General features: G+C 33.7%; 3 protein-coding genes across 3 annotated transcripts; 1 reads left to right on the top strand and 2 right to left on the bottom strand.

Annotated features, from left to right (window-relative positions):
* Window positions 1–1,151: 1,151 nt before the first annotated feature.
* On the top strand, window positions 1,152–2,083 carry LOC107961414 (uncharacterized). Its single transcript, XM_016897552.2, has 3 exons — window positions 1,152–1,361; window positions 1,440–1,502; window positions 1,822–2,083. The coding sequence occupies exons 1-3, from the start codon at window positions 1,191–1,193 to the stop codon at window positions 1,891–1,893; spliced, it is 306 nt and encodes a 101-aa protein (XP_016753041.1). The 5' UTR covers window positions 1,152–1,190; the 3' UTR covers window positions 1,894–2,083.
* Window positions 2,084–2,550: 467 nt separating this feature from the next.
* LOC107959473 (WD repeat-containing protein 55) lies at window positions 2,551–9,231 on the bottom strand. Its single transcript, XM_016895537.2, has 16 exons — window positions 8,616–9,231; window positions 8,255–8,481; window positions 8,135–8,170; window positions 7,923–7,987; window positions 7,749–7,836; window positions 7,589–7,661; window positions 7,392–7,498; window positions 6,895–6,937; window positions 6,719–6,775; window positions 4,868–4,944; window positions 4,688–4,736; window positions 4,558–4,604; window positions 4,390–4,463; window positions 3,524–3,579; window positions 3,069–3,189; window positions 2,551–2,777 (listed from the first exon to the last, which is right to left on the bottom strand). The coding sequence occupies exons 2-16, from the start codon at window positions 8,347–8,349 to the stop codon at window positions 2,704–2,706; spliced, it is 1,062 nt and encodes a 353-aa protein (XP_016751026.1). The 5' UTR covers window positions 8,350–8,481; window positions 8,616–9,231; the 3' UTR covers window positions 2,551–2,703.
* Window positions 9,232–11,431: 2,200 nt separating this feature from the next.
* Window positions 11,432–12,732, bottom strand: LOC107959472 (uncharacterized). The gene is made up of 3 exons (XM_016895536.2): window positions 12,404–12,732; window positions 12,136–12,325; window positions 11,432–12,053 (listed from the first exon to the last, which is right to left on the bottom strand). Exons 1-3 carry the CDS (start codon window positions 12,533–12,535, stop codon window positions 11,587–11,589), a joined length of 789 nt encoding a protein of 262 aa, XP_016751025.1. The 5' UTR covers window positions 12,536–12,732; the 3' UTR covers window positions 11,432–11,586.
* Window positions 12,733–13,574: the final 842 nt, after the last annotated feature.

Genomic DNA, 13,574 nt, shown 5'->3' with positions numbered 1-13,574 from the left:
TTAGTCACTTACGTTATCGTGTTATAACGTTTTAGCTACTAAGCTGTTAGTTGCCATTAACAGTGTAATGTTAATCTGATGTGGCACGTTAAATCATCATTTCAAACAAAAATTTTAGGTTAAATTCTACAATTGGTCCCTATATTTTTTCATTTTGAGCAATTTAATTTTTTTATGTTCTTTTAACTTTCATTCTTTTTCCAATCTCTTCTGCTTCTGTTCTCCTCCATTCTTCATTTCTTTTAACGTAGTTTTCTATGTTTTTCATTTGTTAAAACTAGTCCACAAGCTCGTCTCACTCAAAAAAAATCAAATTGTTCAAAAAAATAAAAGTATAGGGACTAGTTTGAACAAATGGAAAGCATAGAAAAACTGCATTAAAAGAAATGGAGAAGGGAGGAAAACAAAAGGAGAAACATAAGAGAATGGAAAAAAAAGAAAAAAAAGTAAAGTTAAAAAAATATAAAAGAAAAAAATTAAATTGCTCAAAACGAACAAATATGAGAACCGATTGTATAAGTTAACCTAAAATTTTTGTTTGAAATGATGATTTAACGTGTAATGTCAGCTTATCATTACACCGTTAACAGTAATTAATGACTCAATGACTAAAATGATACAACGCGATAACGCAAGTGACTAAAGTGTAATCTGCGGTAAAAAAAAGTAACTATTTTGGTAGTTGAACCTTAAAAAAATAAAACTTAAAACGATGAAAATAATAAAAAAGAATAAAAGAAAATGCGGGTCACGTGCATGAAATTCCATGCTTTTGAAACCCTAGACATCGAGAGGAACCCATCCCGCCACGTGTTTCTCTTCAGTCAATCCAACGATAACACCTCCTAATAAATCGTGGTGATCCATCATTGGTTCAAAGTGCCAAACCAGAATACGCAATTAACCGAACCGCCCGAAACTTTCCCGAATCGGGAAAAAACCTAAAGCTCGTGTCCCACCAAAGAGTTTCTTAATGCCGTAATACCTATCTCATCAGTCGCCACGTGTTATATCTACCCCATCAAATCTTTGCCACATCGTCCCGAATAAATCTAAGGTAAAATGTTGCCACGTTTACAATTACGTAGGGCAGTTTAACCATAGCCCCAAAGCTTCATTATCGTGTATATATATATATATGGAGGTTAAGGTTTAGTTACGTTGTGTGTGTTCCAAGTAGAAAATCTTACATGAACTGTGTTGTTGGAAGAAAGCCAGGGTTTGTATATACAATTCTGGGTTTGTTTCTGAGTTTGTCTGAGAAAATGGAAGGGGAATCATCGAGCTTGCAGATTCATAGAACATCATCTATAGAGAACGAGCCAAGGACCTTGAGTTTTGATCAAATCCAATATGCAAGGGTACTGAGTTTGTAACCTTAACTTTTAGTTTTTAAAAGGACTACAAAGTGAGTTTTGATTGAACTGAGTTTGAAACAGGAGGCAGCCATGTATGTGGTGAATACCAGGAGCATAGAAGAAGCCATGAATATCTTCACACAGGTTTTTTTTTTTCTTTTTCTTTTTTTGGCCATAAGGCAAACATCACTTTGTTAATTAGGTATCATGGATTTGATGATTATAATATATAAAGATATGTACGAATGCAAAGCAAAGAACGCAGCAAGACTGGAATCATGATTACTTCATACAATCACTGAAAAAAACCACCACCCTCGAATCATTTTTCTTATTCATGGATTTGTATTGGATGAACGCATTTACTATTTAGTAATCAAACATACCATATAATCTAAATTAGAAATATGATTTATTTGTGTGACGTGGTGAAGATTTTTTTGTGTTGTTTGAACCACAACAGGGACTAGAGCCGGTAGTTGAAGTTGCGAGGGACGAGAGGGAAACGACGACGATAGAAGAAATAAAGAGATAGAGTTGCAAGGAATGCGCGACGTCGTTTCTGCACCTTTCTAGACACTTGTTGCTTTGTAGATTCTTTAAGAAGAGAGAATATGTATATATTTTGGTGTTGTAAAATACTTGCATAGGATGGAATTTTGGTTTTATTTCATTTTTGTTTCTTTCTTTGAAAATGAAGTATCCAGTGTTTCCTTCTGTTCCTATATGCCAACTCTTGATAAAAAGGCAAATGCTACGTTTAATTGTATTGTCACACTCCTACATAACTTAGTACGTATTTCCAATGTCCTTTATTCACATTATTGCATATGAAAACTTATTCAAACTTGGGCTTTACATTTTGCTATCATTATCAATTTTTTTATTTTTATACTATTAAATTATAATAAAAATTTTAATATATATATTAACGTTCTTATTGAGAAATAAGAGAACAATCACAATTTTTAAATATAAACCATAAAACAGTCATGAATTAACCAAACTAAAACATAGCTTAATAAATACGAATAATTAATTCGAGTTCGACTCAAAAGAATTTCTCTCGTTTGGATTAAGATAATGGTGAAGTAACTTCCTTAATTAAGAGTTAGGCAACACCTCAGCATAAATTTGGGGAATCGAGAATTCAAAATAGAGACTTTGGTTTGCAATGATTGTACAGTAGCAATAAATAAGAAAAACATCACTCTTTAGTAAATACATGGAAAGCAAATTCCATAAAGTTAATCATATTAGTCATCACCAGTAAACCATTTTCACGTGTCCACCTAACGTCCCCAACCAAAATTGAACATTGAGACAAGAGAAACCAAACCCCACCTTAAAGATCTGCGAAAAAGTTGTTTGAACCGCTAAACCCAGCTCCTCCTTTATTTGCATTTTTTGTTTTGGTCCCTGTGCAAACATGTATCAAAAGTCAATGGAGATACGACACAAAATATCGGATATAGATTCTTTAGGAAAGATAAATGAATCCCACATGGCATTTCATATTATATGCTACAGTTGAAACCAAAAGTTTTCAACTGAATGCCACCGCTGCATTCAGGCTGGTTAATACTAGTCCACTCACATTACAGGATGCTGTACTGATGGAACATTATATCTCCCTACTTCAGTAATATTGCTCAGTTACATGATCTAGTTTACACAAAAGTATCAAGGCACACAAGCGAGCGAGCAAACCTTTCTTAGAATGAGAAGGATTATCATCCACGTCCATCCCATCACTATCACTGTCTGAACTGGCATCTTGACCTTTTGCAGCATTTTCGGAACCTTGCAATATCTCATTGAGATCCCACAGCTGCATTAGAAACAAAAAAAAAAAAAAAACAAAGAAGAAGAAGAAATTTAAGTCCATCTTTTTCAGATGTAAAGTCATCCACCAGAGCAGCTGGATTATCCCAATCTACCGAGAGACTTTGTTATAAGTCCAACGACTGCTATCAGACTGACTTTTGAGGCAAATAACATCCATACTGTTTATGACTGTGCCAAAGAAAAGTTCCTCATGCACATGCAATCATTTGTATGCCAGACCAGATAACACCATATAAATTTCCAATATTTCATACAACATATCATTGCAATCTCATAAATAAAAGTAAAGTCAGCCAAAGGGGGAGATAAGTACATACCTTCAACATCTGATCATGTGATATACTGCCAAGAAATCTTCTATCATGAGAAAAAGCTATAATAAAAAGTAAGCAAGCATTTTCAGTAATCAAGGAAGAACAAAAACTACAGGGAGAAAAGCACAGAAAGAAAGCCACCAACACTTTTAAAAGCTTAAATGGCATATCTGATTTTGAATTAAGATGGTAGTCAGTTGTTCTATAGCACCAATTAGCAACAATATTGCCTATACCATTATATAAATAGCTGAGAGAAGGCTTTCGTTTGCATTAATAAGCATATATAACATCCTAATATTAAACGGCCTACAAGCAAAACCAACATATCACTTTTTCCACCAGCTTTTAAACATGGGCCTCTTGCTTTCTTAGTAATAAAGCAAACACATCATTCTTTCAAATAAACGAAAGCATATATAACAGGCCAATATTAAGCAGCTATAAGTACGTCCAGCATAGGCTCTGTTTTGTTTCACCTTTTGAGGCCTGCATTTGTATATTTTCCATTTGCTTGCTTATCTTTTGTGATTAATCAGACACAAACTGAACAGATTTACATTCAATTAAAAGGAAGTAAATACTTAAAAGAAACAACCAACCCAAATATAAAGGTTGAAAATATAAGTATGATGATATTTTTCTATGTCAAAATTTAAAATCTGAAATTCTAAAAAGAGAAATCGCTTTTGTATCAAAATGCTACTGTTTGCTGTTTGTTTCTGAAACCGAAAGCAGGAAGTTAAAACGGGAAAACTAAAAGGAGCCTTCGTAAAATTTAGCCATGCCCAAAGATCCAATTAATTCTACCTCCAAAAGAACATAGTTAAGCAAAATGTTGATCACAAAGGGAGGAAGAATTATAATACCAAGGCCCTCAACTGGATATTCTGAATGCTCTGCAATTGGTTGTATGATTCTGTTAGGTAATATGCCTACTAGGCTGGGGAAATATTCAAACAAATTTAAATCAATGTTAGAGCAGGCAGATCAAATCAACATCCAAATAAATATCTCCCTCTGTGCCCAACTCTCACCTGATGAGTCCATTCTCAGATCCTGTAATGAGTCTATCTTCATCAAGCTGACACAACAAATATTAAAATGCAAAATGTTTATTGTTATTTTAAGCCGACTGATATTAGAAGAATTTGGAAACCAGCTTACCTTCAACATAGCCTCCACAGAATTTGGAGAAAGATCAACAAAACGATCACTAGACAACCAAATGATTTATTCAGGGAACAAAATTAGGTGAAAATATCATAAAGAGAGAAGGGGGAGAGAAATTCAAAATCATGGAGGATTTGGAGAAATATAATATAATAGGTTTTCAATGCACAATACCTGCAGTCCTTAAAAAATCCCCACGAATATAACAGCAAAGTTCCACCTTGTGATCCACAAATAACTTTCCGACCATTCTGGCAAATACAAGGCATATTAAGATAAAGTTAGGACAAGAAAGCAAAGCTAGATTATGAGAACTATCCTCAACCTCTCACTATAATAGGAATTATTACAAACTATGCAATTATTTGTTTTTTAATAGCAGATATCATTACTCATTACATAAAAGACAAATAATTTCTCTTAGAAAGGAAAGAGTTTCTCTCATATCTTCAGAGGAAAAGGAGTCAAGTAATCAAAATAATCACAGCAACGGATTTCTCACAACAAAACTATACAGTTTGTTTCCTTCGTTAAAATTGATCATCCAAGTTATTGAAGCATTATCCTCTAGAAGAGAAGGGTTCATGGCATCTTTGCAATTAAATTTCCATAAATTCTGTGCTGATGTACGGCATAAATAAGGATTCCATATTAAGTTCAATTTATATTTTAGGGTGACTGGTGTTGGGAAATGTGCACAAAGACAAAGCCTTTAACATTTGCAAGTACAGCACCATAAATCCAAACCCTTCTAAAAGGCACTCTACTTCCATTAATTGGCAACTAGGCCACCTCGCTTATCTTTTTGTTTAAGCCATTACACTTTCATGTACAAGTCAATTAATCCATGCATGGAGATAACTGCCAACTCTCCATTACATTTGATATTTGGGTTAAAGAAAATTGCTAGGTGATGTAATAAAATAGAAAAGATATAATCAACTAAATGCCAATTATATATTGTTTAAATGATGAACTAAGTAAACAATATTTAGTAAAATTCACAGATGACAGCTTAAGTAAGTATCTAATCTAAACAACATTAGAAGAATAGTTTGATTAACATTTTAGAGAAAAAAAAGGAAGATAACACAAAACAGAAGAGAGAAAATGAAATTGAGAAGATTGGTGAGAGTGAAGAGGAAGGGAGAGAAGGTTCTATGGGATAAGAGAGAAAAGGGGAGAGATAGACGGCTGTGGCACTGGATCTGTTTTGTTGAGCTGACCAATGCCTAAAATCAGTGTTGTCAAGGCCACAGCTTAACGCATCTATGCATTGCACCTTAGCACTAGACAACAAGAGCGCTTCAAACCTTTTTTGGCAAGTTTATTTTTCGAGTGACTGATAATTTTGGCTTGCATTTCGAGGGGGTGGCTAACTTGACTATCCACTGCCTCTTAAGCTATAACACTACCACATAAGGGATGATAACAGAATATTTCAAGACCACCTTATTGCCCCAGAATAGCCCCGACCCCTCATTCAACTGTCTTTCACCTCTTCCTTTCTCCTTTTTCCAACCTTATCCTTTGTCTTTTCAAATGAAACTAAATTTAATCCAGGTCTCCTTTAATCTAAAATTAAACTACAATAGGTTTAACTATGATTAAATGAAAAAAAAAAGAGTAAATGACTATTACTTCAAAATAAAAGATTAATGACTATTACTTCAAAATAAAAGATTATCAATTAAAAACAATATTTAGTTTGATATATAATCTATTTTATATAAAACATAGTAATTTGAATGCAATATCTTCTTTCCTATTTCTCCATATCACCTGCTAAATGGGTTTTTTCCCCTTCCCATGTCACTACTTTGGAATTTTTTATCTTACATCACATATTTGAAGGAGGTTCTACATATTCTATCATCCAAGAGTTCTAATGGCAGAAATCATAAATAAAAGTAATGGTTAAAATGAAAATTTAGTAACAATAGAGTGGATTTTAGAGCAGTTGACCAAAAGTAATTGGTGCAACCATGGAAACTGATCATTGACTAATTAAATGAATGCATATACCTTCATAACAACAACAGAACTAAGTTCGTCTTCAGAGAATTCAGAGCGTGTCTGAACCTATGATAAACAAAGAAATAAATAAATCAATTTTCCAAATCCATATCAAGCACAGCCAAGCAAAACTTCTGCGGTCAAATGTATATAATAGTTTATAAAGGTTTCAAGCAAGAGCTTACTTTGTAAGTTCGAAGATTGCAAACAGATAGAGTCCCATCTCCACTTATCAATGAAAAATAAAGATCCGTTAAGTGTGGACAAAACAATTAGGAAGAACATTCTTAGAGAGGAACGACTGAGTAATCACAAGGGAACAATGAAAAGGACGAAAATGAGATAAACCTATGCTATGCGCATGTGCAAATGCATGGACACACACAACCAGGTTTATTGCCAAAGGAGAATAATGAAAGAAAGTATCATGGTCCTTCTTATCCCTTCTCTTTGGTTAAAATCTTCCCAATAAACAAACTCATTTCTCTCTTAAACAAGCATGTGTTCAAGCTACAAATTATTTCAAAATTTGGCATTTCTTTAGCGTATATCACTCTTAATTGGAAAGCACAAGAAAACAAAATCATGAAATGATCAATTGACCTAAACCAGAACAATTTTTAAAGATATAAGCGAATTACAGAAATAGGCAATAATTTAAGATAATTGCAAAGCCAGATACCTTGTTGTTAGCAATTTCATGGAATCAGATACAAAATTCATATCTGAAATGTAGTCTTCATGAGCATTAATGGAGCCAGAGCATGATCGTTGTCGGGTATCCCATACCTGCAAAGAAGGAAAGCAGATAGATCATGGATACATGTTTAATACGCCATTGGCACCACATAAAATCCATAGAAGCAATTAATAGAGAACCTTAATACAGCCTTCATCGTCTCCAGTGGCAACAGTTGATTCTGTAAGATTGATTAAACTATTGATGGCATTCCTGCACGTCCAAATAAAATAGTGTTTCAATAACCAATTAAAAAAAATCAAAAGATAAAAAGTAGACCAAAATGCAGTGAGAACATACTCATGAGCATTTTCAAGACGAGCAATTACTGATCCGGTTTCAACATCCGTGGCTAGAATAGAACAATCTTTTGAACCCGTAGCCACAGCTAAACCCACAGACACAATCAACTATCACTAAATCAAATCACTGAGAGAAATACCGATTTAAAAAATACAAAACAAAAAGCTTTACCTTGTCCGCCATTGATAAACCGAACTGTTCTACAGGACTCAGCATGAGCATGTAAGTCCAAGCATCTAAACAGAAAATAAATTAAAGAAAGCTCTTAGAAATTCAGAACCAGAAACTTCCATCCATCGGTATTAACTTTGTAGACCCCTCCACAAACTTAATTATGAAAAGAAATATAAACCATTTAAACAAGGAAGATGAAAATTTTGTACCTTTGTAGCGAGGAATTATCTGTATTATATTTGTATCTGTAAAAGAGAATGTATCTCAATAATCACTATATTTGAAATATTAAAGAAACTGAAGAAGGGCGGGAGGGAGAGGAAGAATACAGATGAAGATCTCCGGTGATGAGAGAAACAGCGACAAGTTCTTTTGAAGGATGAAAGTCGATGCCAAAGGGAATTTCCCCTAAACTGGCCTCCATAACACTTTCAAACAAAACCTAACTAAAATATCCTAAAACCCTTTTTCTTCTCCTCCACTAAACGGCTGCCGCAGGGTTTATGTCCAGAGTTTAGGTATAAAGCGTCTTTTGGTTTAATATACCCTTTGGTACCTATATTTCACACTAATGTTAATTTGGTATCTGAGTTTAACTTTATTTGTGATAAAAAATAATAATAAATATTTATGTATTTGTCCAATTAAACAAATTCGACAAAAAATAATAATAAATATTCGACAAAAAACCTATGCGATGGTCTGATGGTTAGAGATGACCAGATTCGAATAGTGTTTGTTGTTCGGGTTTTGCACGGAAAAAAATATTATGTTTGCGTTGATGATTAGAAACATGTGGCTGCTGCTGAAAAGAAAGATACAACTTCTGAAAACCCTGATGTTGAGATTCATCTGTCCAAGGAGGTTGCTAGAAAATCCACTTCTCATATGCGAACGACTTTAAACTCTTATTCAAGTTGCGGTTCAACAGGGTAACCCCAATTCCCATTTTGTTCAAGAAACTGTTTTTGATATGGCTACCCAGCAAACATACAATCCTTCATCTTTTACTGATGAACTCATTACCAATATCACTGAACTTGATCCTAATCTTGTTGGTGATACAACCGTTGTTGGTTCTGAGGGATCCAACATCATTACTGGTGGTTATGAAAATTTGGAGATAGGAGTGACCACTGGTATAGGTACAAAAGTTGACACTGCCCCTGTTACTGCTCAAGTTGAACGGCAAAAGACTCGCTCTATTGCTACCAAGGAGATTGAAGGGCTCCACAAATGTGCAAAAAGCAAGGCCAAAGCACCACTGTTTCCTTCAGCCCCCAAATGAAAAAAGATCTGGTGCAGCCTCAAGCTCGTCTGAAATTGTGCCTAATGAGAATGTGCCTCTCAAGAAACTGTATCTTGGTGGAATGGCTCGTACTAAATGTCCTTCTTACTTCCAAAGAAAGAAACTAGAAATTGAAGAGTTGGTGCTCCAACAATGTTAAAGCTACTGACAACTTGAGAAAGGTTACCAAGGCAGTTGTTGAAAACGAGATACCAAACCTTTCTCACCTAAACATTGATGAAATAAGTTTTGTTGATGGTGGCATTGATGTCATTCTTGAAAAGAATGATATTTTTGGCTAAGTTTTGTGAAACCATATGTTAAAGAGGTGGTTTTGGAATTCTATGAAAATCTCTTGAAGTGACACAAGGATCCCCAAAGCAAGCTTTACAACGAGGCTGATGTCAGAAGGAGATGGTGCAAGTTTTGGCTAGCACAAATTTGGAAACTGCAACATCATTCTATTGAGAATGACATAGAGTTGGATGAGTCGTTTGATGCTATGGCCAACCCCATCACTAATGGAGTTCACCCCACTTGGCCTCAAAAAGTGAAGTTGCAGGCTTCTCAACACTTGAGCCAACATATGTTGCTTTGTTTTCCATAACTCGCAACTGGATTCCTAATAGCTAGAGGAATACAATCACAAGAGGATGGCTACAATCCTAAGGAGGATTGTTGAAGTTATTCCACTTGGTTTGGGGGAGGCTATCTACTAGGAGATTCACCGACACACTGAAAATTGTGCACCCTGGGCTTTGCTTAACTTTTCCCCCTTTTGTTTTTCAAAATTTTTTTAATCGAAATCCAAATATTTTCAATGTTATTTAAAAATATGAAAAGATGCCTGTAGAGCTTAAATTCTCTTACAAATGGCTGGAAGGAAAGCATGCTAAAGCCAATTCAGGCACGGTTCCATTCGAGGATATTGAAGCTAAAGAAGGAATGCTTGAACCATTTGGCGCTGGCCCTGGCACTACGAGTACCTTAGCTGCGTTTGATCAACGAATGATACAACACTTGGCTGCTAATATTGCCACTCAAGACAGAGTCATTGCACAACTAAAAGCCCAAATCAAGATAGCCCGGAACAGTAAGGATCATGCTCCAAACTTAAACAATGACATTCTGGCTAAGCAAAATTAGTATCAGTTTGGTAAAATTTTTTTTACAAGTTAGAGAAAAAAATAACAAACACTCATCGGAGATAGTGAAAGACAAGTTCCATCAACAGAACAATGACTTTAGCCTCAGCATTAATAGAACATTGTGACACGTTGACAATCGACTTTGTCACAACTCAAGCACGACATATCTGAAGTGATTGCAAACACTTAATACGATAATAAAATCAACCCTAAATGATCTAAAACGACAAATAAAACTCGACAAAAAAATTGAGATGAACTTACATTCACAAACATTTATATGTTTATGACTCATTTATCTTTCAACTTGTTATATTTTATATTTTGTTTATAATTAAGTATGATTGATTAAGGGAGAGATTGTTTAGGAGGAGCATTTGATGATATAATGTATATATTTTCATGTTTATGATTTTGTTCAAAAAATTCCAAATGGGAAAATTGTTGAGGTAGTTATAATAATATTGTAAATTTTTTTGTATAATCATAAATATATTTAGTCGTTTTATATTTAAAATTAATCTTATTGGAACCGATGTAACGTTAAGATATAATAATTTTAAAATTCAAATTTTTAAAGAAAAAATTTACCGTCACTTTTTTTAATCACTTATTTATAATAATTTGATTCATACTAAATCGCAATGTACAATAAATTATATACAAAATTTAATAAATAGAAATAATTTAAATTTAAATTTAAAAGAGCTAATTTAATTTAATTTATATGGTATGTATTAAAAAGTAAAATTCACTCTAATTATTATGGTTTACCATATATGAAGGATTCACTATTGTTTTTAGAGAAAATATTGTATGAAATAGTGACATCACATTATTTATATCTCCTTTTTGATAGTTTAATACTACATTAGTAATTTCATCTTGAATTTCTGTATTTTTATTTTAAAAAAATCAAAATTAAAATCAAATCAAATTTTAAAATTAAAAATAAAATTATTGATGTGACATTAAATTATTAAAAAATAATAATTAAATAGTTCGAATAACCACAGCTCACATCAAATTCATAATAAACGATGGAAAAATATATTAAAAAAAGCACTAGATGACAATGAAAATCATTGGTGCCGTCAATGTAATTGCTGATATTTAGTAGTAAGAAAGAAAAGAAAGAAAAACTCCAAATTTGGATTAACATAAGATAAAGAGAACAGTTTGGGACCTAGATAGATCAAAATTGGAGAATCTATCAGCTAAAAAATTAGCAGCAGTTTATGCCCATGTTAGAAAACTGACTGGACAAGGCAGAGCCGCCACCACCCAATTCCCTATTCTGGGTCTTAGGCTTTACCATTGGAGGTGTCCATTTGCTAAAACCAAGCGCTCCACCTCTTGGTTTAGGTTCCCCATTTACTTTGCCAAAACCACCGTTAACATTAGGAGTGGCAGAGAGCCACTTGGAGTGCATGTAGGTAGTGGTCCTCCATGGTGGTACATGCAACCCTGCCTCTCTAAACGACTGTTTGGCAGCCGAGCAAACCACGGATATAATCTCCCTCAGCTTTTCTTCACTTCCTATAAAGATGGATGGCAGAGCATCTGTCAACTCCTTGTAGGTTGGTGAAGGCCTTGCAAGTTCAAATTGGGACTTGAAATCTATGTCTACTATCAACCTCACCGTCTCACCGTTTTCATTCTCCATCACTATGTCAACATATTCATAATCACCTGTTCATGTAATTTAGAAGCAGAAATCAAAAACTATATTTATGTATTCTTATATAAACCAGAAATGGATGGAGAGACATACCAGCAGGACATCCTGAGGACGTAACCCAACATGTTTGACGTAAAGAAGCATTAAATCCATTCATTTTGAGCCTCATGGCAAGCCACTTCTTCAAACCACTAGACTTTTGGACATCCCTTTTGCTTCTAATATGCTTCAACACAATCTCAATAACCTTTCTCTCAGTATCTGTTCTACACCTAAGAATCTCCTGTAAAAATGTCCCAACACATAAATCAAAACCTAGAGATTAACCAAAACATTGGGAAATATGTAGATATATATGTACCTGTAAAGTAGAAAGTTGAGCAAGATGGTTAGAAGATTGAAGGTGGTTTGAAGGAACTATGGGTGAAGATGGTTCTGATTCTATGAAGTCTTGAACCATTTGAACCAGTTCTTCTTCTTGCAAGCTTCCCATAATATTTCTAATGTGTTTTAGATGAAACTATGTGTGTGTGTTATATAGCGGTGGTGATTACAAGTTTATGATGATAGATGAAGTCATTATTAACTTACCAGGCAGCTGCTAGCCTTTAAAACCGTGTACAAATATTTGGAAGTTAATGAAGAGGTAAAAGGGGCTAAATGGGAAATGGGGAATATGCCTAATGTTTTGCTTGCACACAAGGAATGAGAAATTGAAAAAGACAGTTTGGTTGCTTCCAGAATATCCAGAAGCTTGGCTTGAAAATGGTTCCGTTTTTTCATGTAGTGGGGGGACGTCCTTAGATCACTGTAATTTACCTTTTCAACCTTCAAGACTTTTAAAGGCGTGACAACTCCGTTATGCCTCACCGTATCGGTGAGATTAAGAAATTAAAAATTTAACTTCTAAATATCAAATCAATATTTTTAATTTTACTATGTGAATATCTCGACTCAGTTTTATCTCGATTGATATGGATATTGTTATTAATATAGAAAGACATAATTTTAAGTATGTCAAACTGTATTATTCTCCTATTCATGAGTTATAAATAATTTTAGAAATTTTCTTAAAAATAACAATTTGGTGTCTCATATTAGCGCATTCAAATTTCCTCCATCTCTCCCTCTTGTGTCACTGTCAAGTAAGGGCCATATAAATTCCTTTTAAAAAGTTTTGTAGTATATTTGTTTTTTTAGGGACATTAAATAAGTATGATTGTAATAATTAGAGGTGAGATTCAATTGAATCGAGTGAAAATTTTTTGAATTAATCGAGTTCATCAGTCCTATTTCATCATCTTAACTCAATTTACAGTTTTTCAAATCGAGTTGAGTCGAATCGAATAAAATTGTTTGAGTTAAATTTAAAAAATTAAGCATGTCAAATAAAAATATTGTTACAATATAACTAATTCCATGTTAAAACACATAAATTTGAAACTATATATATTTGAAATTTTTTTAAAGAAAAAAAAACATTTGAGTATGATAAATTTGAATAATTAATTAGGTCCAAATTTATTATTTTA

The sequence above is a fragment of the Gossypium hirsutum genome, chromosome D04 (genome assembly GCF_007990345.1).
Source record: "Gossypium hirsutum isolate 1008001.06 chromosome D04, Gossypium_hirsutum_v2.1, whole genome shotgun sequence".
NCBI lineage: Eukaryota > Viridiplantae > Streptophyta > Magnoliopsida > Malvales > Malvaceae > Gossypium > Gossypium hirsutum.
Note: the sequence above shows the minus strand (reverse complement) of the source record. Positions and strands in the feature narration are given on the sequence as shown.

Excerpts from the sequence above, each read along its gene's own strand:
- LOC107961414 (XM_016897552.2), top strand. The coding sequence starts at position 1,191 with ATGAACTGTGTTGTTGGAAGAAAGCCAGGGTTTGTATATACAATTCTG. Across the intron at positions 1,362-1,439 it reads ATCAAATCCAATATGCAAGG|GAGGCAGCCATGTATGTGGT; the intron begins GTACTGAGTTTG and ends AGTTTGAAACAG. Across the intron at positions 1,503-1,821 it reads CCATGAATATCTTCACACAG|GGACTAGAGCCGGTAGTTGA; the intron begins GTTTTTTTTTTT and ends GAACCACAACAG.
- LOC107959472 (XM_016895536.2), bottom strand. The coding sequence starts at position 12,535 with ATGGGAAGCTTGCAAGAAGAAGAACTGGTTCAAATGGTTCAAGACTTC. Across the intron at positions 12,326-12,403 it reads CTCAACTTTCTACTTTACAG|GAGATTCTTAGGTGTAGAAC; the intron begins GTACATATATAT and ends ACATTTTTACAG. Across the intron at positions 12,054-12,135 it reads GTCCTCAGGATGTCCTGCTG|GTGATTATGAATATGTTGAC; the intron begins GTATGTCTCTCC and ends TTACATGAACAG.
- LOC107959473 (XM_016895537.2), bottom strand. The coding sequence starts at position 8,349 with ATGGAGGCCAGTTTAGGGGAAATTCCCTTTGGCATCGACTTTCATCCT. Across the intron at positions 7,837-7,922 it reads GTTTATCAATGGCGGACAAG|CTGTGGCTACGGGTTCAAAA; the intron begins GTAAAGCTTTTT and ends CTGTGGGTTTAG. Across the intron at positions 4,605-4,687 it reads CTGTGGAGGCTATGTTGAAG|CTTGATGAAGATAGACTCAT; the intron begins GTAAGCTGGTTT and ends TTGTTGTGTCAG.